General features: G+C 46.4%; 2 protein-coding genes across 2 annotated transcripts; both read right to left on the bottom strand.

The window, feature by feature from the left end:
• Nucleotides 1–2,144: 2,144 nt before the first annotated feature.
• si:dkey-42p14.3 (EF-hand calcium-binding domain-containing protein 10) lies at nt 2,145–3,437 on the bottom strand. Its single transcript, XM_036519801.1, has 4 exons — nt 3,335–3,437; nt 2,746–2,910; nt 2,558–2,648; nt 2,145–2,181 (listed from the first exon to the last, which is right to left on the bottom strand). Exons 1-4 carry the CDS (start codon nt 3,435–3,437, stop codon nt 2,145–2,147), a joined length of 396 nt encoding a protein of 131 aa, XP_036375694.1.
• Nucleotides 3,438–7,155: 3,718 nt separating this feature from the next.
• Nucleotides 7,156–19,183, bottom strand: LOC118771683 (ataxin-7-like protein 1). Its single transcript, XM_036519691.1, has 11 exons — nt 19,072–19,183; nt 18,391–18,459; nt 14,648–14,752; nt 13,701–13,878; nt 12,944–13,302; nt 12,244–12,326; nt 11,649–11,896; nt 11,157–11,331; nt 10,351–10,472; nt 9,225–9,969; nt 7,156–8,094 (listed from the first exon to the last, which is right to left on the bottom strand). Exons 1-11 carry the CDS (start codon nt 19,166–19,168, stop codon nt 8,077–8,079), a joined length of 2,199 nt encoding a protein of 732 aa, XP_036375584.1. The 5' UTR covers nt 19,169–19,183; the 3' UTR covers nt 7,156–8,076.
• Nucleotides 19,184–23,424: the final 4,241 nt, after the last annotated feature.

Below are 23,424 nucleotides of genomic sequence, written 5' to 3'. Positions count from 1 at the left end.
AATCTCTCCGATACCCTTGAGAACACAGTGGTGCCTGCATCCAAGAATGCAAAGCATGTTTGTGTGATTCTGAATAACACTGTCCTTTACGGAAAACACAGTATCGAGAGTAGGCAATGAAGTGTCTCGGCCGTTTTTTATCACCCTCAGCAAAAGCCAGAGCTGCCAAATCACTCACTGTCTTCTGACACAGACTGAAAGCCTCTCTGTTCAAACTGCATCTTGGTTCAGCTATCACTGAACTCTAAACATTCATGCTATATCCTCAAACATCCTCGTTCATATACTATGGCACTTACCCGAATATGACATTATGTAATGATTCCTGTCATCACAAGGTGACACGTGACTTTGTATTGTCGCTGTTCTTAGCCTAACCGTCTTAGTTTAAATTGTGTGCATCTCTCTGGATTAAGAGTGTCTGCTAATTTGTTACATGTAAATGTTTTAAACCAAAGGAGTTCGTAAAATTGTGCCCTGTGTATATACTGACGCATTGACATTTGTTTTTTTTTTCCCAAATTAACCTCTGTATGTCGTATTATAGATAAATTTAAGAAGTCTATTCTGAACGGCAGTTCAGCAACATTACTTGAACAAGCACTGAAAAAGCGATAGGATTCTTTATTTTCTTTTCTACGTTCTACAAAATGCTGTTTTGTATGCTGTAAAGACTATTTCCGTGCATAGTTTGTGCAGTACATAGGTTCAGTGCTCACACCTGCTTCTTAACGGTTTCCTGAGATATTCGGTTAGACTCACCTTCAGAACACATGGAAATGGCTGATTCCCAAAGCAGTCAGAACGGCAGAGAGGACACGTACATGAGTGTTCATAGATGATAGTGATCATATGTTATTAAAGATGGATATTAGCAAAGTTAGCCGATTAACTAAGGCCCCGTTTACAGTTGGGTTTAAAATGCGCCTTGGACGATCGGATCACAAGTGGACAGCGCTAAATACGAGTGTAAACGACCACCAAGACACATTGTGATCCGATCACTCATACCACTTGCCAAGGTGGTCTGGAACGCATTTGACCACATATCCTTTGTAGTGTAAAAGCTAATGCGTCCTGATGCGTTCCCGATGAGGACGTAACAGGGAAATACGTCATCAATGCAGGACGTGGTGGTTGTTTTGGTGATAGTAACGATATCTGAACACAAGTGGTTAGCTGGACCCGTTGGAGACACAGGTGTAAACGGCGATGTGTGTCGGCTCTCCACTTGTGATCCGATCGCCCAAGACGCATTTTAAAACCAAGTATAAACAGGGCCTCAGTTATCTGACTAGCTAGCAACCTTATGGCTAACACCTTGCCCTCCCTGTACTAAGCAACAGTGAAGATTTTGCATGGATTCAGTGTCTCCAACATAGTGACTAAAGCGGGTTCGTTGCAAAGAAAAGGGCAGCCCACTTGTTGCAGTTTAGACGAATAGCATGTCAAGAAGTGATCAGAAACTCGCAAGGGTTTTCTGCAAGGTGACAAGGGTTTTCTGTGAGCACTGATCACTACAACATTTAGCAATTTTCATATTGACAATGTTCCTCTGTAGTAGTCCCACATCTGAGTAAATAGGTCAATTATTTTTGTCGCCACACCAGGTGAGGCGCTACTCAGAGCAAGGACAGGAGCGTTTTTTGCACCTTCGTCGTCCCAAAGCTGAACGACACATTGCAGTTCTGCTTCTGTGTTTCAGCGCGCACACGTGTTGAATTGGGTTGTCATCGTTACAGCGAGGCTTTGGTGGGGAAACAAGAAATAGGGGGACACCGTAAACGTCGCTGTAGGCTATAATTCGACTCCTGAGTACAACCGTAATTTCTGTAAATTCAGATCGATATTTATGTAATTTTAACGATTGATTCACTAATGATTGGGGGAAATGTCTAAAGATGTACATATTGTGTTGCACTTACATGTAAATATAGGCACACATTTGTGATATCAGCACTGTGTTTGACACTGATGCTTGTCCATGTGTGGTTGGTGGTGTCCAAATGACAATTAGTGTTACGTAAAATGACAAAAAAATTACAGGGAGAATCTCACATATTTATTCTTTCAAAAGAAATACAATTTCGCACACGACACAACTGATTTACACAAACGTACAAAAAAAATGCAATTAAGTACATTTAAAATGTCGCCGAGCTCTTCAGCAGCCCGTCCTTCCTGTAAAAAAGACAGTATTTGTCTTCATGATAGCGGAAAGAAACTACATGTTCGAGCTTTAAACAAAACAACTTCTCCATTGTGATCAGACAGGTTGTGCCACGTTTTTATCAATTTTGACAAATTATCCTTTATGTCTCTGTTCCTGTCATTATATTAATCACGAGCATCTCGTATCCGAGACAAACTGAAGAGGTCTATTTTGAGACAATTCCATATCAAACTGCAATTCAGCAGCAGTATTTGGATTACACAAGGACAACAATGCAGCTGTTCTTTATTTTCTTTTCTGCCCTCTAAAAGATGCTCATTCTATACGGTACAGATTATGTCAATGCATAGTTTGTAAACTATATAATTCAGTAGGGCTACTCACGCATGCTTCTTAAACGTGTCCTTAGATATTCGGTTAGACTCTGCACCTTCGGGACACTCATCGAAATCCTTGATTCCCAAAGTGATAAGTGCTGCGGAGGGGACACGTAAGTGCTCGCGTCGATCGAGGTGAGCTAATATCCATCTTTATCCATCTCGCTAGCCAGCTTTATGGATTCTAACACTTACCCTCCTTGTACTGACCCAGACTGATGTATCCTTGATTAACTGGATCCAGTATCCCGAAAACGGCGTCTAAATTGGATTCGTTGAAAAGACAGGGACAGTCCACTTGTTGCAGTTTGGACGTTCTCAGCATCTCAAGCTGCGTGATCAGAAACTCACGTGGATTTTCTGCAAGGTAGCAGTGGACGGATCATGTATGCAACGTAGACTCTAACTTCTGTAGTTAAAACAGTAGCTGTTTAGCATGATCTAACATATGGACATGTTAACGAATACCCATACACATGCAAAAGCAACAGGCATAGAAACGATCCAGCTACTCTAGAAAGACTATAACATTTTGAGAAGAACGCATTACACGGTCACGGACCGAGGATACTGTAATATCGTACGACATTTGGCACACGTTCTTATTAAAAATATTAAGGCAATAACAGATCGAGGATGCTTCAAGGGCTAACTAAGTGTGACATTATGGTTAGTTAAAAAGCGTGCACCGTACTTCTGAAATGCAAAAAGATGTACCTAATGAGAGTTTTTCCTATGGGCTATAATAAAAACTGTTAGAAAAGAATCGAAAGAAACGGCTTACCTGGTCTATGGAAAAAGAGCAAACTTGTTAAATTATCCATAAGCTCAGGAATTTTATGTTTTTCGAGATAGGCGGCAGCTTCTTTCTCCCGTGGCGTCGCCATTTTTACCAGGCCTGGGGCTGTTTACATCGGTTGCTATGATACTGCAATCTCTAGCACTAGCGCAAAGCCGTATTGCAAATATTTGCCTATTGTAAAGAAGGAGCAGCAGTGTGGTAGAATCATAATTTTTGTCATTTCAGATGGTCATTTATTTTATTTACATTTAAATAACATATTAGAATGTATAGAATCTATTTTCTCATATCAATAACTTTCAATCAATATTTTTAATATGATACTGCACAAATGTCGATGCATATATTGCACAGTATATAAAGTGGTCTGTCCCCCAAAAGGGGTGCGTGTTAACAGCATTAGGTAAACACCAGCATGATTCCATCACCAGAGCACTAAACCATAAGTGATGTTTAAGTAAGTGACTTTCTAGATTCATGTTGATTTCCCTTTAATACACTACCTCGCTCACTTTGTCGCTCTGTACTTTCTTGTTTCTCGGGCGATAAATTTAACGGATGATGCCTGACCCTATACAAAATGGTGTATGACGTACCGTAGTGGAAAGAACTATGTCGAAGCCAATTCCCTGTGAACACAACCCTACTGTATCCTCATATTTGCAGAACAACTTGTGTTTAATTGGACAATAAAATGTGAGGGCAGGATCTTACTTAAGTCTGTACGGTTCAATTATATGACAAGGGTTCATGGTGTTAGAAGTATAGGCCATACGATTTGCTAAATCTCTGTAAGAGTTCTTGTTAAACGGGTTTACAGACAGTGGAGCCTATTGTTTTGAGGAAGGTCATTTACACGTCTACAGTCAACCATTTGGTCCATGCGTTAACAATAACCACTGTTGTAGTGTTAGCAGAGCGATGAGGTTTATCAGCCTCTTGGTTCTTGAAGTGTAGATGGAGGATCTTCTGAATCATTTTAAGACATTCACTCTGTAGCATTTCTTGGTATTAGCTCCACCTTGTGGTACACAGTGTACTTGCACATTGTGCTCGTCATTTACTCTCTTCAATAAACCACACTTGATCGGAACCTGTCTGAATTTAGGTATCTCACAAGTAGCATTTCTTACATTGGTTTTAATCCCAGTTCAGACAATGACCTATCATGCAATACAAGGAACCTGAATTTTGGAAGTAAATATCTAGCTGTAGGAATGGACAACAAATGGACACTGTTAGCAGTGTATGTCTAATGTAAATAACTAATTCAACCACTGTGCTCTTTGAGTAATGAGACTGGACTTGGATTTTTTTTACAAACATATAAATTATTTTATTTACAAAGTCGAACACAAAACAAGAAGAGCCCCCTTATCTTTCAGAGAAGGTTGCCAGCAGAAGATGGTGATCCACGGCAACGTCTGTCCGACTGCCTCCTCTTCCTGCTTCCACTTCCTCTAATCCCTGATTGCCTCCTAACCAATAATCCCTGATAATTACCATCCAACATTCTCCTCCTCCTCTCTGGTCCCTGCTGATCTCAGATCAGCCCTAAGTGCCGTGGTGCTCCCTCCCTTACTGATCCAGGATCAGTTGGCAGCAAGGCTGCATAAGTGAATGGTTTTGGGTCACAGCCCAGATTGGGTGTTTCTGTAGTGTACCCACTGTACACCCCACATCGATGGAGAGGGAAAATGACTACAGTATAGCATTCATGTCCTGAAAAACCAATGGGATTTGCTCATGCTTTAAATTACTGAAAGCAGAAAAAGATCTCAAAGGCTGTGAAATTTAAAATAGGAAAGATCAATATGGCGGGTACAATTAGCTGGGTTGCGGCCACAATCCAAAAATCAACCTTGAATGACTTTTTTTCTCCTGGTTACAAATGGGTTAACATGGGTTAACAGGGTGACAGTCAATTTCAAAATTATAATTTTTTTATAAGTCCCACTTCCCTACTTTGGGATCAGCAAGGTAACTGTAACTGAACACCTTTTGAAATTTGGCCAGATGTACAGTGGACACAAAAGTATGGCATGCCTCTAAAGTAGTCACATGACTCTGGTTGCACGGGTCTGTCATGCTATAGTTTGAGCAGGAGACCCTATGTCCTTTTAAGACTTGCTCATCCTCCAACCAGCCCAGAGACTAACAAGAGAACTGTTCAGACCATGAGTGCAGATGAGAAACAAACCCGGGGAGTTTACTCAAGAAGTCAAACAGATTCAAAAAATCTGCCAAACATGCAATCAAGTGACATTCACCTGAATAGTTTTCAGGACATCAGTGGTTTCTTGGTGACAGCAACACATAAAGCGAAACACTACCCATGACATAAATGTACCCCTGTCACCGGCTGCAGGAGAGGACACAGGGAAAAACAGGCCACCTGTGGTCACATGACAAGCGTCTACCGGTACAGTGACATGGTCCCTTCCTCAGCATCACAGTGGATAATCCATTCTTTCAGGTTGGAGCTAGTACCCAGGCAGGGAAAAGGTCAGGACTGGACAAGCTATGCGACAGCAATGAACTCTGGGTGATCGCACAGCAGGGACACAAGCACACGGTGAAAGCCACGGCAGTCTGGAGGCCACCTGCTGCTCAACAACTCACTAGAAAAATCCCTGAATTCCCCTGATCAAACAGATCGCGGTTTGAACAGGACGTTTTTTTTATTTGCACATCAGTGGCTGATGTCTGTCTGACAGGAGCTGGTGCTCAGTACCAGGAAGGCATTTTTTTAGTTTTTTTTTTTTTCTTGTGCACATTTGTCCACTGTCAGGTGATCTCTGTTAACATGATAAAGGGACAGATCTGTTTGAGGGCTCATTACATTGAAACGACTGGGGAAAAAAAGAAAAAAATTCATACATATATTAATGCTAATATATAAAACTAAGTTCCTGATGTAGAAAAAAAAGTGCATCTCTGATGGGTTACCTACATATTAGCTATGTGTTTAGGTACTGAAGGAACTATAATTGAGGGAAATGTTTCCTGTTCGTTATCTTAAAGAACAGCCCTGTGTGCCTTCTGTGCATTGCAACGGCACTGCTGAAACATTTTAGCTTTTGCATGGAGACAGGGAAATCATACACAGGACAAGCATCTGCAAGCCTATGGCTCAACTGGTAGAGCATCAGCGCATTAGTGACGCCAAGGTTATGGGTTCATAACACACGTAATAACGAAATGTACACCTCCAATGTACTGTAAGTGACTTTGGATAAAAGCATCTGCTAAATGAACTGTAACTGCCTCACAGGAACAGTGAGCTGAACTGCTGTCAACCCCTGACTCGTACGAACCAATCAAAACACTTCTGTCTCCGTGACGGACCACAGCGATTGGCTCTCACGTCAGCCGGTCACTCACAGCACGCTAGCTCCGCCCACACTACGCGGCCTCGTTCTCCCCTCGCCGGCTGCTGGGGCAGTGAGAGGCATCCAGGAGGGGCCCACAGGCAGAGGAGGGGAGAGGAGGACAGAGGGGGTACAGTGGGCTCACTGCCTGGAAAACCATTTCAGAATTTCAGACAATTAGAACACAATACAAAAATAAAAAGCAATGGGCAAAACAATGCCGCCTCCCTCACGGAGCTCGACATCGCAGGATGATAATTTCATCATTTTCATGTGACCGGGGAGGATTAAAAATCCATAAATGCTTTCAATTCTGAGAAAATAACAATAAATATAAAAATTATAAAAATTTGTACACTTTTTTTTATCAGCAATAGGAACACAATAATATTTTCAACTTTTAAAAAAGGAAATACAAATATAATTCTGATATAACATCTGTAGCACTATTCTGGTCAGTTAGAAAGGTATTAAATAATTATACAAAACTGACGCTATAAAATTGTACATTTGGGGTGCAAGTCTTGACTTTATATGTCTGGCGTTATTCAAAGGAGACATCCTTGAAAAACCTGACAACTTCTCTTTAAATTAAAATCCCAGCTTGCGGCACCAGATAAGTAGATTCCCTTGGTTCAAAGTTCCTGGTTGTGCTCTGAGGGTCATTCCAGTCCAGGTAAGAGGAGACCTTAGAGTAAGTGCACTTTTAACACTGATCTGTGGGGGGGCGTTGCTGCGTCCGATCATCAGGCCTGAGGGGAGGGGGGTTGCGTATGAGTGTGTGTGTGTGTGTGTGCAGGTCCACCTTCAAACCCCCCACAGAAACACAGTAATTGCCCTGGTTCCTCTCAGGAAACGAGATGTGAGCTCCAGTATATACTTCCATAGAAAACAAAGACAGGGTCAGATCATCAGTGAACGTCAGAAAAAAAAACATGAATGAAATGCATGCACATCAAATGCTGACGTAAATAACAGGAAAAAAGAGAGGCCGTTTCCTTTGTCAATGAGATTTTCCAGCAGTTTGTTCAGTCTTCTAAAGTCCAGGGGGCCCGTTTCTCCCCAGATGCTGCGTGCAGGAGGTTTTCCCATGGAGACACAGGCTGTAGCAAGAACAGCGACAGCGGAAACATAAGATCACCCAGCCTGCCATGCCCAAGAAACCAGGCCTCAGACCGGGGACCCTGCAGGGCTGACGTCACTATCACAGACTCCGGGGAGGAACTCCGAAAAGCCGCAGCGCACGTGCGAGAGGACGCTCAAAGCACACGGTCGCAGAGCGCGGCCACATCGAAAGCAGCGTCACCGCGAGACGACGTATCTGCATCTGGGGTCACCGTCGCACCAACACCCTCAGTGGTGCACCTTTGACTGGATTAGAGAAAGACAGGGCGCTCTGTACAGGCATGCCTACTTTTAAACAGAGTGACACACACATATACATGCACATCAATCCTTACACCTACATCAACAACACTGCTTTCTCCTTTAGCGCTTCCATCCAAGCTGTGCTCGCTCGCTCACTCTCACACACACACACTCACACACACTCTCACTCTCACACACACTCTCACACACACACACTCTCACACACACTCTCACACACACTCTAACTCACACACTCAAACTCTCACTCTCCTGCACGCACATACACACACACACACACACTAACACACACACTCACACACACACTCTCCGGGAGTCCTGCACGCACATACACACACACACACACACTCACACACACACTCTCACTCTCACACACACACTCACACACACTCTCACCGGGAGTCCTGCACGCACATACACACACACACACACTCACACACACACTCTCACTCTCACACACACACTCACACACACTCACACACACACACACACACACACACATTGGAGTCTCAAATACACTCTGCGACCAGCTGTGTGACCACTCCTTAGTGGTCCTTCTGTGATCTGTAACTGATGGTAGTGACTATGGTAGTATACTGGCTTCCTTTGTCTAGTCCACTGACTCTCAATCCTGCTCCTGGGGCCCCCCTGCTCCGCACGTTTCCATCTTCCCCTGCTCTACCTACCTGACTGAACTCATCAGTGGCACGTTTGACTAGCTGAGCACACCTGATGAGAGCATGTTAATCACACTAATTTCAATCAGGTGTGTTTGGAGCAAGGCTAGGTAGAAGATACGCAGGACAGGGGGGCTCCAGGAGTAGGATTGAGAAACACTAGCTCTAGTCAGTTTGCACAAGTAGGGCTTGAATGGTGTTATGCTCACACTCACTGCTCTGGGAGTGTTATTAGCCTGGTCTGACACTGTTGCTCACTCAACTTGAATGGATACACTTCTGTTCTTCTTTGCTGGAAATCGATCTGCATAAGAGCATGTGCTAAGTGAACGTAATATAATGTAATCTGATGTAATGTAGTTAAGACAGATGCACTGAGTCAGACTGGGCTGATCGGTCGGTTGGCTGATGGTTGATGGTGTGGGGTGAGGTGGTTACCTGTCGGGGGAGGGCAGGGTGGGGGGACTCGGTGCCGCCGCTCTTCCTGTAGACGCTGTTGAGCCCGCTCGCTCTGGCCAGCTTGCTGGGTGTGCCGTTAGGGGCGGAGCTCTTGCGCTTCCTCCCGTCCTCCCGGACGAAGGGGAGGGGGCTGTGGGCGAAGAGCGCGTGGTCTCCGGGGAGGGGCTGGGGTATGCCTCGCCCAGAGGGTTCGGTTTTGGCACAGAGCGGGGAGGTACCGTTGCTGCTGAAGGTGGGACCGGGCGGGTTCGAGCCGGGGGCGGGCATGGCACTGTGGCAGTTCACTTTGTGGGACCCCACATAGGAGGAGACGCAGGAGAGCGGCGACTTCCTCTTCTTTCCCCCTACAGCCCCACCCACTGCCCCGCCCACGGCCCCGCCCAGCCCCCGGGAGGCCGGATCGCATGCCTTCGGGGGCTTGCCAGATTTAGTTCTGGGGTGTTTCCCCGGCGACGACACGGGGACCAGGGCAGGGACAGGGGGCAGGAGGGAGGCGGAGTCCACGATGCTGAACACGCCCCCTCCTCCCCCACCATGCGGAAAGGCTGCAGAGTAGGTCACCATGGAGACGCTGTCGGAGGGGGTGAGCAGGGCGGGGGAGGGCAGGAGAGGAGGGGTGATGGGGGAAGGGGGCAGGGACGCTGAGCTGGGGGGGTGGAGGGGGTGCAGGCCAGAGTAAGTCCCTGGGGGAGGGGTGGGGCACTCGGCAGCCAGGGGGATCTTCCTGCAACACACAGGAAACGACACGTCCACATCTGTGCCATTCAGAGCAAAGGCTTCTTCCACATTTACTACTGGCCATAAACTGAAAGGACCACCCTCGTTCCTGCAGTCAAACTCTCATTCCCGTAGTCATAACCTCATTGCTGCAGTCAAACTCTCATTCCCGCGGTTATAACCTCACTGCTGTGGTCATTCTGTTATTCCCATGGTCAAGCTCTCATTCCTACAGTCATACTCTCATTTTTGTGGTCATACTCTCACGCTCGTGGTCATACTCTCATGCACGTGGTCATACTCTCGTTCCTGCAGCCATGATCTCGCTCCTGCGGTCAGACTCTCCTCCTTCCTGCGGTCGTGCTGTCGTACCTGCGGTCGTGCTTACCTCCACATCTGAGCGTTCACGTGCTTCTCCACCATGCAGTGCAGCGCTTGCCGCAGCCGGTCCCACCGCCGGTCAAACACGTAGTAACCCCTCCCCATCAGCCGACTGCCAAAGGAGCAGCACTGCCAGGAGAGAGAGGGGCAGAGACGGGGGGAGAGGGGGAGGGAGAGAGACAGAGAAAGAGAGGGAAAGAGAGGGAGAGAGAAGGAGAGAGACAGAGAAAGAGAGGGGGAGGGAGAGGGGGAGGAAGAGAGAAGGAGAGAGACAGAGAAAGAGAGGGAAAGAGAGGGAGAGGGAGAGGGGGAGGGAGAGAGAAGGAGAGAGACAGAGAAAGAGAGAGAAAGAGAGGGAGAGGGAGAGGGAGAGAGAAGGAGAGAGACAGAGAAAGAGAGAGAAAGAGAGGGAGAGGGGGAGGGAGAGAGAAGGAGAGAGACAGAGAAAGAGAGGGGGAGGGAGAGAGAAAGAGAGAGACAGAGAAAGAGAGGGAGAGGGAGAGACAAGAGTGGGAAAGAGAGGGGACAGAGACAGACAAAGAGAGGGGGAGGGAAGCAGTGGGAGAGCAATATAGAGAGATAAAGAGAGGGGGAGAGACAGAGTGGGAGAGAAATAGAGGCAGAAAATGAGAGGGAGAGAGAAACAGTGTGGAAAGACAGGGATAGAGACAGAGGAAGAGTAGGACAGAGGGAGAAAACGGAGAGAAAAAGCACGAGAAAGAAAGCGGGACGGAGGGAGAGAGTGAGACGTGCGTTAGAGAGCGTCACTCCCTGGTGCAGGGCATAGTGTGTGGGTGTGAGGGCGGGACGTACTCCCAGCGGCCGCGGGTGGTGGGGGGTGTAGGGCCAGTCCGAATCCTCCAGGACCTCCGCCTCGCCCTCCTCACTGGACAGCCGCTCACCCCCCTCCGCTGCGGGACAGGGCGCCGCAGGGTCAGGGGGAGGCCCGCCGGAGCTCAGAGACACGCTGCCCCAACCACCGGGAGTCCTGCACGCACATACACACACACACACACACACACACACACACACATACACATACACACACACACACACACACACACACACACACACACACACAGAGGACAGAGGCTTTGGTTCAGCACTGGATTTCGACAGGTATTCATCTGTGTTTTGATCTCTAATCATCAGATCTCCGTGTGTCTTTGACAGTTTTCAGCTCTCCCTGTGGAGTGGACATACATTAGCAAATCACAGACGGTCTTCTTTCTGCAACCATTTTACTGCAGACAAAAACTGTGGTAGTATGATGGCCGCACTGATTCAGTGATGGTCCAGTCCTACCTGGGTATGTTTGCACTGGCCAGCCTGCTTTTCAGGGCAGAGGCGGTCCTGTTGTCGAGGCTCTCCGTGGCCGCACTGTTGGTCAGGTCATGTGACAGGGCAGGGCGGCTGGGGTGGGCGTGGCCTCCCTGCTGCTCCCTGAGGTGTCTCCCCGCCTTCTCCTTGGCCCGCCCCTTGTGCTCAGCCAGCAGGGAGTCGAAATGCTTCCCCCTCCCCGGCACCGCGCGCCGATGAGTCAAAGAGTGGGTCTGCAGAACACACCCACACACACACACACACACACACACACACACACACAAACATTCATTTAGCAAACGCTCTTATTCAGAGTGACTTCCAGCACAGCAGAACATAAGTGTATCCATTCAAATTGAACACAGACACAAACAGAAACAATCTAATCTCTTTTTTTAATCGGGGGACTTACTTTTCTTTTCATATTCTGAAGCTCATCTACATTTTACATGACATCACATAAGCAGGTACTGTTGATCTACAGAACAATCTATTCACAACACGTGTGATTCAGCAGCCAATGAAAGGCACTGAACAAAGCAGAGTCCGTCAACCAATCAGATTCCAGGATATTGCCTACCTTGCAGGTCAGCGATCGTGTGCAGGGCTTCTTGCTCTCTGGGTCCACGACCCCACAGTGCTTATTAGGATCAAACACTCTTCCTTTAAGCGACAGAAACCAAACGAAGCAGAAAATGACATCTCATTCAGTCAGCTTAAGTCTCTGGTATTTATCCATTAACCCTGTCTGAAATCCTGACTAAGATCCAGGTCAGCATTCAGATAAAAAGCTCAAAAAAGCTTGATTAAGTGTGCCTGGCTGGTATATAAGCCAGCATCAAAGTCTGAGACACACCGCTGTAAAGGCAGGGAATGCGTTACACTAATTTGGAGAGGGAGACCACAACCACGCAACAAGGTTTCAGCAAGGTTTCAACAAGGTTTCAACAAGGTTTCAGCAAGGTTTCAACAAGGTTTCAATAAGGTTTCAACAAGGTTTCGACAAGGTTTCAGCAAGGTTTCAACAAGGTTTCAATAAGGTTTCAACAACGTTTCGACAGTCAGCTTTTATACTTCAATGCATTCCCTTCCCAGCATCATTTAAAATTCACTCTCCTGTATGAAAGGAGAATACGAGACTCTTTTTTATTTTTATTCTAACAACTGGGAAGGTAGTCAGAAACACAACAGCTACAGCTGGGCAGAAATTGCAATGATGTCATCATTTGCCCCACCCCCAATCCCACTGTCACTCAGGAAGAGGCGTGGCTCACACTCACCTGACAGCCTCTTATGCTGCTTACTGCCCTTAGTGCCGTTTTGGTGCTTTCTGTCCAGTGGAGAGGGCGGGGCCGTGGGTTGCCTGTCCAATGAGGAGGAGGGGGATGGGGAGGAGGTGTGTCGCCTGTCCAGTGAGGCAGGGGATGGGGAGGGGGAGGGAGAGGCACTGGGGCGGCGGTCGAGGGGGGAGGGGGGGACGGCGTGTCCCTTGCCGTTCAGGGCCCACTCCTGAGGCTTATGGGAAGGCCTGGCCAGGCCGGCGGGGGAGGAAGAGGAGGGGCCGCTGATCCTGACGTGGGACCCCTCTGTCCTGCTCAAACTTGGCATCTTCTCCAGGCTCACCACAGGGACCGAGACACTGGGGGCAGGCAGAGAAGGAAAGAGAGAGAGAGAGCGAAAGAGGGAAAGAAACAGAGAGAGTGAAAGAAGGAAGGTAGAGAGAGGTAGAAAAGGAAGGAAAGAGACAGAGACCAAAAGAGGAAGAGATGGGGAGGGAAGGAGAGAGACAGAAAAGGAGAGAGAGCAAAAGAGGGAAAGAAACAGAGATAGAAGGAGAGAGAGAGGTAGAGAAGGAAGGAGAGAGACAGAGAGGGAAGAGGAGACAAAGGAGAAGACGAAGAGACACAGAGAGAAGGAGAAAGACGGGGAGGGTTGAGGGAAGGACAGTTGATAAGATTCTCCTCTTCAAACATGTCACACAGCACAGCCTGCTCCAGCGCAGTGAGAAGGAGGGCGAGAGAGACAGCGTGTACCCACCACGGCTTGCTGCGGGCCCCTTTGGGGGGGTACACAGCATGCGGCGCCCTGCCGAAGGGGGTGTGCTGATTGTCTCTGGGCACTCGGAAAGGCCGGGACAGGGGGGGGCTGTGGGACACTTTGGGCCTCATCGGAACCGGGGGAGTCCGGGAGTTACAGGGGGAGCCGTGTCTCCTCTCTAAAACACACGCACGCGCGCACACACACGCACGCACGCACACACACAAAATATATATACATTACATAACATTCATAATAAATACTCTTATCTTGCAATACACCGATAGAAACAAGGGGATTTACAAGAAACACAAAGGGTCAGACATAAGCATAGAGTCATAATAATTTCTATAACTGAGAGAGGGTGACTGACTTCTTTCCTTGGTCTGACCAGATCATGCTATCCTTACTGTACATCACTGTAAGACCACTGCCAGATCAGAGGCACATATTCCCACATCTTTAACATGATTTACTAATCTGTATGGCATCCGAGGCAGGATTCCCAGATTAACATAAATAGCCTTACTGACGACTGCAATTTACATCAGCTATCTCCTTCCCTGCCTCAATGGGAATGCCATCAGAGTCCTGCCGCATCTCCCATTGGCTGAGCCAATGCGCCCTGCACTCAAGACTCATTCAGCCACAGACGGTAAACTCCGCAGTTCCACAATGAAAACCACTGAGAGCAACCGATTACCCATCATCCCTCACTCCTCCTCTGAGCTGACAGCATTAATGTGAGAGACCCTTCATCACCGGCGAGGCTATGCACTCTGCATTCTCTCCTGGCCTCTGTCTCACTGCGCTTTAGGATGACGGAGATTTCCGCTCGACAACGTGAGGGCAGAAACGGACTTATGGAACTTAGAGGGAGCTTAGCAGACGGCACAAAAGCCCAAGACAGACAGAGAGGAGAGAAACCCAGAAAGAAAAGAACTCACCATAATGGGTCAGGAGTCCCTGAGGTTTGACAGCTTGATTGCAGATATTGCACACAACAAGGCAGAACTCATCATACGCAGGATACTGGCCGTACAAGTGCATATCTGAAGGAGAGCAGAGCAGCTCTGTTACTTTATTGTGCTGACTGCATGTTGTGCTTCAGTATTCTACCGACACTCACTCCAGTCACATAACAGCAATTAACATGAGAATATCAACGTTCATAGATTTTATAAAGAGCATCTCTCTCTGACTCAGCGTCCCAAGCACACTTTCAGGAAACAAGCAAAGCAATGAAATGTGTCACAAAATCCTTAAAACATTCACAGATATTATACCGTAATAAGTATCCCCCAGAAAGTTCAACATACACACCCACGCAGATATATTAAACACTTCATAATATGCTTGTAAGTATTAATAACTGTATCACAATAGGAAAAAAAAAACATTCACGATATGGAGTCCAGCAATAACAAATATTAGTAAATGTGTCATAAAGGAACTGGCCAGGATTGAGAGGCTGAGAAAATTCCACACAAGGTTCCAATATACGCAGTCAAGACGAGAACACAACACAGCCGCAGAACACACTGTAATCCGAGGGCTGGTGTGTCTGCGTTTCTGATTCGGCTCTCAAAGCTGTGAACATCATTCACGCTGTTATTCACTGCATGCGACCATCCTGTCAGACTCACAGTTCTAGCAGTAACACACACACACCAGTCAAATTAAGCGCAACGAGATCATTTTCGCCAACGCGCAACATGTCACTGCTAATCACTTCACTCCGTTTACACTTAACTGGAAATGCAAAATCTCCACAAGATGTGCTAAAAGAAAGGAGCACAGAGCCTCTAAAGGTCTGGATGTCATTTCCTGTGTACCTGCCAAAGAAAAGAATCTCGGTGTGTGTAATTCACTGCTGGGCCTACAAGCCAAACGGACAGCCCTGCCAACATTTAACAACCAAAACAATCATAAATTCATTCACTTCACACACCAGCGAGGATGGAGTGTTATTTTTATAAACCGTGCTCAAAAAAAAAAACGCTGAGCTTTTCTGACATTTGGATCTTTCTGTTGTAAACGTGGTCACGGCTGTAAGAATGGGCCGTTTCCGCCGATGTTAAAAAGAAAACGGCACCATCCACAGTCGGCCTTACTTTATGAATCACCTTTCCCAAAACGGCATCGTACAACACATTCGCTGCCACTGAAAAAGAAAGAAAGGCAAGGAAGCCATTCAGCTGGCACACACAGCGCCCACTTCTTACAACACAGACCCCAAACAGCCAAATATCTAAAAGGTTAGCTATTAGCACTGGGCGCCACTGGGGCGGCCGTGTAGCATGGTGGTAAGGAGCAGGGCTTGTAACCACAAGGTTGCTTGGTTGATTCCCCACTTGGGCACTGCTGCTGTGCCCTTGGGCAAGGTATTTAACCCAGAATTGTCTCAGTAAATATCCAACTGTATGAATGGATAACATGTAAAACTATAACCTATGTAAGTCACTGTGGATAAAAGCATCTGTTAAATGTCTGTAATGTAATGTAATATTAATTATTAGTCCTTGATTAGCCTGCAGTGACTCTGACTGACAATGCTAATTACACACAATAATGGGACACAACATCCCTTTGTTGCCCATTACCGCCATGCTGAAGCCCATCTGCTTAGCTAATGCTCCTATCCACATCTCAGCTCATAGTGTCAACAGATCTGCAATGGGTGTTAGTGCCAGTGCGTGATACGGAACATTAAATCAATCACAAGCAACAGCTGCCAAAAAAAGAACAGCAAAAACCCTTTCATGTCTCACTCACTCACCCTGGAGTCACCCCTTTCATTAAGCGAACGATCCCTTACAAATATGAAAATGACTCATTACAGCCGGTGACTAATGAGGGCTTCCTGTCTTTGCAGCGTTCAGCGAATAGCTGCGCTGAGTGTCACACAGCCAGGGACCCTGTTTTTATGTCCTGTGATGTCACCTCACACGGGTGACACTGATTAGATGAAACACGCCCGCAGAGCGAGTGCAGCAAAGCACAGCAGCCAATCGGACAGCTCCTCCTCGTGCCGTGAGCACGACACTAACTGCCAGTGAGGGATAACAGACACCACATTCCCCATTAACTAAAAAAAACTCTTCTTTTAACTTAAAAGACACAGTTATCCAGAGTAACTTACATTACTTAGATCTGCATGCTATCCGTTTATAAAGCTGCATATTTACTGAGGCAGTCTGGGTTAAATAGCTTGCCCAGGGGTACTACAGAAGTAGCCCACCTGGGAAGTGAACCGGCAACCTCTGGGTAAGATACTGCTCCTTACCATTACGTTACATTATTTACATCTACCACCCTCATAGACACCTTCATCGAGAGTGACGTATGTACATGTAGGTTATAATTTTTATACAGATATACAGCTGGATATTTACTGAGGCAACTGTGAATTAAGTACCTTGCTCAAAGGTACAATAGCAGTGCCCCTGTGGGGAGTCGAACCAGAAACCTTTTGGTTACGAGCCCTGCTCCTTACCACTATGTCACACTGCTGCCCATTACACCATAACACAAATTTAAATCAGTAGTTGTGTAGGAATTAAGATGTGTTTATCGTTGCATTCATCATTACTAATCTCTAACTAGCTGTGCCCACGATTAACTGATAGTATAAAGCACCTGTGTCAGACAGCGTTAATAGAGACTGCTGGACTCTCGAGTTGCTTGAGGGCAGCCCGACCCCTACAGTCTGGGTTTGAAACAGGCCGCGTCGTCTGCCAACAATCACAAGCTCAGATACTGGTGAATGGCTCAGTTAGTTCCCTTCACCAGACTGCTCTCAGGCCCCCTGCAATCAGTCTGGCACCTCTGATTTGCTTATGCGATAACAGTGGAGAAGCGTCTATTCCTCCAATGGACATGCACCACACTGCAGTGCACTGTGGGATTTGTAGTGTGAAAAATACCCATGGGCTGTGTGGGGCAATAGCAGCGGATTTCATTCATCACCATTCAGTGCTCCTGTGCGAATGCAGAACTTGTCTTCGCGGAACAAGCTTAATGTGCAGTTGGCAATTCAAAAAAATAGGGACACTTCTAGTGACATCACGTTTTACGTTGCCACAAAGTCACTTAAAGGGCACCGGTACGAGTTCTCGCTGTTAAACAGGATTGCCAGTTCTCAGGTACTCACTGCTCCTCACACTCTCAAAGTGGGAGTGTAACGGTGAACAAAAGAGATCTAACCAGAGTGTGAAAACAAAGTCAATAGATGCTTTATCATCATCCCCAGAGAAAGCATTAACACTGGATTGAAGAGAGCCAGAACTGACCAATTCACTGGCCCTTACAAGGCAAAACTTGTGACAAAATTTGGTGTGTGACTTTGATTGCACACCAGCAGGGTGAGTCTGACGTGACAACACAGTCAAATTACACAAAATATTCAGCCAGCGGTTATATACTGTCTCCTTCTATACCTGCTGTCAGGCACAGAAAGTCACCGTCGCTCCACTTTTCAGGGTTTAACCGGGCTAGGACGACCCCGCAACCCAGCCCGACTTGCTCGGCATATTTTTTTTTGTCAACCCGAAGCGGGGATCTGTCTCAGCCGCAGATCACTATGTTTAGCTTTCCTGGCCGGCTGCCATCGCGCAGCTGTGACAGGAGGCGGAGGTCCCCCGCGCAGGTGTGACGATCGGCGCGGTCCACCTGTCCGCGCGGCACCTACCCTCTCTGTTGAGCTTCCTCGCCTCCCTGCAGGTCGCCAGCTCCTTCCCGGCATCCTCCACGTGAGCAGCTGCGGGACAGTGCAGAGACACGACAGGTGTGTTTTCCCCCCCAAGTCCAAAACACCAAACGAATGCAGAGGCATGACATCACTAGTTAGCTAGATATTAGCTATCTAACCACAGCACCACCTAACTAGATATTTCAACGTGGCCCTCATAATGTAAGACAAATGCACCAACTAGTTACCTAAGAACAGGCTGACAAACTAGGTAGCCGAAACAAACTTTTGTCTTGCCAGCCTGACAGGCAGTTTAACTAGCTAGCATAGTTAGCTTGCCCACTGACAGCAGCAGGACAATTATTCACAGTAGCAACCTCGCTAGCTAGCTTACAGTGACATCACCGTGACACTTTCTCGGTTACGGTGACAGTGTACCTTATTAACTCAATTAGCAAACTAGCTAGCTGTTGGATCTCTGCTGATGCGCACAGTGAGCATGTCATTAAGCAAACAAGTAATCAATTTCAGCACAAAAATGTGCCGTGAGGACACTGGCGAGCTAACTAGCCAGCCAGCTAGCTCGTTAGCCAGCGCTAGCCCTTCATTCTCAGTTTAACAACTCCATCGGTAAGTGAAAACTCAAAACAAAGCACAACAAATGTCGCGCCGTGTCCTTACTGTCAGAGCTGTGTAATTTAGCCGCGTCGCTGTAAGCAGACCAGGGTTTGTACAGGAACGCATTCGGACTGGGTACTTTGCGATCTAGTGTCGCCATTGCGCTTCCGTCTTGTTGCCTCTTCGCAGCCAGCGCACGGGACCAGGGAGCTGTTTGACGTCACGTTCGGGAAGCTCCGTTTCGGCTCGGCCCACGACAGCAAGTGGATCGCGCAAGGGTGCGCGGTCAACTTCAAAAAGTCAATTGCCCATCGCGGGGGCGCTTCACAAGCAAAAGAAAGTGGGTTCAACTCCAGGTAATACTTTAAAGTAATAACGATTTTTACCATCGTAATGATTTTAAAATCGTTATAAGCATTCTAAGTGCATACTTGGCTAAATCGGAAAATAAGCACCATAAATGCTGTTTCCCACCCCTCCCGTAATAACTCTTAAGTATTAAATGAACAACTGACAATTTGTTATTTCTAAAACTTGAGAGACGTCAGAGCTGGGCAAAACCTCGGGGGTTCATGCTGACTTGAACTCAATTGCACATCGCCGCCTTGTGGATTTAGTATTCCATTGCATGTGACTATGAGTTTGAGTTGCATAATTTTTAGTGGATATATTATACATTACAACAACCGATGGCTCAATGTGACAAGCTTGCTGTGGGGCTATGTGGATGATTCATTTTAAGGAGAGATTTACTAAATTAAGATTATGAGTTTGTTTTTCGTTGTAACAACACTTGCCCACGCAAAATTTTGTGAACTGTTGGAACAATGATGCAAGGAGACAAAGGAAACGTGGAAACCATAGTTCTGCGTTCTCTTTCTGTATAAATGACGTGAAAGAATGTTACGTTGGCTAATCGAATGTTGCATACTTTAGCGTTTCTGTAGTAACCGCCGTTTTCAAAGAATTGAATACAAACTTTAGTGTTTTACCTTAAGGTCAACTTCCATATATTGCGTTTCGTATCCAGCCAACATAGACATTGTCCGTAAGTTTACTCGTTATTTTAACATTATGTACGACATTGACTTCCTCATTGATGTATTTTATTTTAAAATAACCTCAGTAACTGCGATTGTCCCCATGCTTGCTTTACATTCGTTACGGTAATATTAATTTATAATGAGTAAACTTAACTTACAGAGTTATTTTTTGCGATTTTAGCTAACAATTTAATAGGATAAAACTGTTTGTTGTTCTTACAGAATATATTAGGGTAATGTTTAAATACACGGATACACGGATATAAGGAAAGTTTAATATGTATAACGTTAAATGTAGATGTTTATCAGATACTATAAAAAAGGTTCATTTAAGTTTGCAGCTCTCCCCTTTATCTGTATGAAGGTGTCATGACTGACCTATCTTGGCTGAGTTGTCTTGCTGCAAGTGTACACTACAGTTTGATTTCTTACATTTTACATTTATTTATTTAGCAGACGCTTTTATCCAAAGCGACTTACAAAAGTGCATACAGTAAGTATAGCGACAGTACGGGGACAGGATGTGTACAGTTCCAATTTCTTATTGAGCAGTTTTATTTTATATTTCAGTTTACACCTTGTTCATCAGTTGGACACATACCGAGCAAGAAATAAATCAGTAATTGTAGACTTGAGTTCAGGAGTTAGCCGTCCGTCAGACTGCAGGGGACACGCCGCACGCGGGGCAGAGCGCGTAGTGGTCACAAACGCGGAATCATCTATTATACTGCTGCACGATGCGCTCTTTTTAAAGCAACGACGAGGGACGCTTGTCTAACGAATTGGAAATGCAGCACAATCATGCAGGACCTCACTACTGCACAGGCAAATATAGTGTGGTCAGTCACTAATTTTTTTTTTTTTTATCGCACTTTTAACTTATGGAAAGTGATGGGAACCTGCTTTGATATGATCGCAAATGTTTGGCCGCCAGGTGTCGCAGTTCCCTTCTATAGAAAAGAAAATGCAATAACTAGCGAACAAATAATGCGTGTATTCGAAACAAATCCAACTCCCGCACATAAAACATGTTGTGGCGACTTAGGACTAGTTAACCTTTAAACAGTTAATTATTTGTGTTACAGAAACGGTACAAACAAGGCGGCTTTCCATTATATTTATAATATGATATATAATGTGTGATTTTATTTGTGTGAGTCTATTTGCCTAGGACCCAGGGAAACATTTACACACGCAGATTAAGGAAAATGGTCGGTTCCTGGACCACCGACGGCGGTCATGCAGCGGGCAAACCGAAGAAAAGCTGAAACGGATAAAAGCTGAGTAAATAGTAAATGGTAAATAGTAACACATTAGTAAATAGTCACATTGTCTTGTTTTTGGCCATCCCCAAAGCATCATTTCAATGTGTATTTTAAAGTAATGTACTATTCTAACGGCTGTTAATCTCAACATTAACCTGAGGTATATTACATGAAGGTGATTTACACATAAGAACGTTGTGTTTGTATAATTATTTGTGTCACCATTAAATAACATAACATCTGCTCCCTGACATTATCAGAGGATAATCATAGCTACAGGTCAAGATACTGTAATATCATATCAATGAGTAAAAAAGATGATGGATGGTTGATTTACAGATATAACCTAGGCCTGTAGCCATCACATTGGTCCTCATGTCCATTTAGTGTAATATTTCAGTGATCAGCGTGTTGTTTTATGAGGCTTGCAAACTCATTCTCCTCGTAGTGGTTGAGGGTCCAGGACCATGGAGGAGGAGTCCGAGAGTGACACCGACTCTCACGGGTTCTACGGCTCCGTCTTCACCTTCTTGAAGTCGGAGATCTTCATCACCATCGTGGTGGTCGTGGCCGCCCTGTGCCTCGTCACGTGTGCCTTCTGCTGCTTCCTCCGACGCCGCCAGGCCCAGAGGATGTCGAGCCGGTGAGTCCGCCGCACACTGCCCGCTCTGAGCGCGTTCTGCGTTCATGCCTTCATAGGAGCCCGCTCTGAGTACGTGCTTCATTCATGCATTCACAGGAGCCTGTTTTGAGCGTGTTTATTCATGCATTCACAAGTGTCTGCTATTGCAACGCTGTTCATTCACTCTCCGGCTCCTTACCCATTCATACATCACAGGTGTCCACTACAAGTGTGTTTATATTAAGACAATGAAAAGATGCCTTTTGCTAACTTTAATGTCAATCATAGCTGACAGAGTGAGGCCTGAATGGACATGAAAAGTAATCTCTAGATGCTTTGCTGAGACACACCCACTTTCTAATTTGCAGTACTATATAAAAGTGTGCCCTTCCTTCAAGCTTGCTCCAAGGAAAGTGAATTTAGAAACTCTGAATCTGAAAGTTCGGAAACTGTAAGTTGACTGAGAACAGTAATATTTTGTTGCTTCATTTCTCAATGAACTCCTCTTACTGGACCTCCATGCATCAAGCAGGAGGGGATCTAATTGGTGTATAAATGTGTACTATGACAAACTGCACTGAAATATTTGGTGAACGTTTAAAAATGTGGCCCAGCTTTAAGAGAAAGACCACAAAAAGTTCCATTGTGTTCCAGCAGACACACAAACACGGTTTGAATGTTCAGATATGACACAACACATGCCAGTCACTTACAGAGCATGTGGCTGTAATTCTAAACCCTCCCTCACAGTCTGCACTCCCTCTCTCCATTTCAGGAGACTGACAGAGATCATGGTGATCCGTGACGGGGGGGCCTGCAACGAAGGGCGACCCATATCTATAATGAGCATCCGGACCGACCAGAATCACGCCACCAAGCTGGTGCAGATCATCACAGGGAACACCGGCTCCCCGCTGCAGCTGGAGCTGCCCAGGAGCACCCAGAGGGCCCGGCAGCTCGGGCCCACGCTCCGCCGCCGGGACGAGTCGCCCAGCTCCGGGGACTTTTACCTGACCCCCTCCTTCCCCAGGCCGAGATCGGCGCCCCCGCTGACCGGCGGGGCGCGTGATGCCATTCGGAGCTTCCCAGACGGGGCGGGGCTCCAGGATCAGTGCAGGCCTCAGTCAGCACCTCCTGCCCTGCCTGTGCCATCTTAGCATAGTCTCACACTGACGGCAGTAAGATACTGCGTCGAAGGAGCTGTGCTGAAGAGCCACGGTTCACCTCTCAGGCACACTGCTGTACCTATGGGCAAGACACTTTACCTGAACGGCCTTTCAAAATGTCTGCCAATGAGCTATCCAAAGACCAGAGGCAATGCCTATGTGTGTCATCTAGACAAGGACATCTGCAAAGCACATTGTGATGTTTAGCGCTGTGATGTAAATAAACACACACTAAAGCATTAGCTCTCTTGTTTTCAGCGGCTCACAATGCGTTGAAAGACTCTGTTGTGGTTACTCCTCTTCAGGAATAGTTCCAATGA

The sequence above is a fragment of the Megalops cyprinoides genome, chromosome 25, assembly GCF_013368585.1.
Source record: "Megalops cyprinoides isolate fMegCyp1 chromosome 25, fMegCyp1.pri, whole genome shotgun sequence".
NCBI classification, from domain to species: Eukaryota; Metazoa; Chordata; class Actinopteri; order Elopiformes; family Megalopidae; genus Megalops; species Megalops cyprinoides.
The sequence above is the reverse complement of the archived record's forward strand: the minus strand, read 5'-3'. Positions and strand labels throughout refer to the sequence as shown.

What these genes read in the sequence shown, in the direction of transcription:
- si:dkey-42p14.3 (XM_036519801.1), bottom strand. Translation starts at nt 3,437, where the DNA reads ATGGCGACGCCACGGGAGAAAGAAGCTGCCGCCTATCTCGAAAAACAT. An exon ending in GCTCTTTTTCCATAGACCAG is followed by an intron (nt 2,911 to 3,334) that starts GTAAGCCGTTTC and finishes GCTACCTTGCAG; the next exon opens with AAAATCCACGTGAGTTTCTG. An exon ending in GACACGTTTAAGAAGCATGC is followed by an intron (nt 2,182 to 2,557) that starts GTGAGTAGCCCT and finishes TCTTTTTTACAG; the next exon opens with GAAGGACGGGCTGCTGAAGA.
- LOC118771683 (XM_036519691.1), bottom strand. Translation starts at nt 19,168, where the DNA reads ATGGCGACACTAGATCGCAAAGTACCCAGTCCGAATGCGTTCCTGTAC. An exon ending in GGGGCCCGCAGCAAGCCGTG is followed by an intron (nt 13,303 to 13,700) that starts GTGGGTACACGC and finishes GCCTGCCCCCAG; the next exon opens with TGTCTCGGTCCCTGTGGTGA. An exon ending in GCAGCATAAGAGGCTGTCAG is followed by an intron (nt 12,327 to 12,943) that starts GTGAGTGTGAGC and finishes TGTCGCTTAAAG; the next exon opens with GAAGAGTGTTTGATCCTAAT.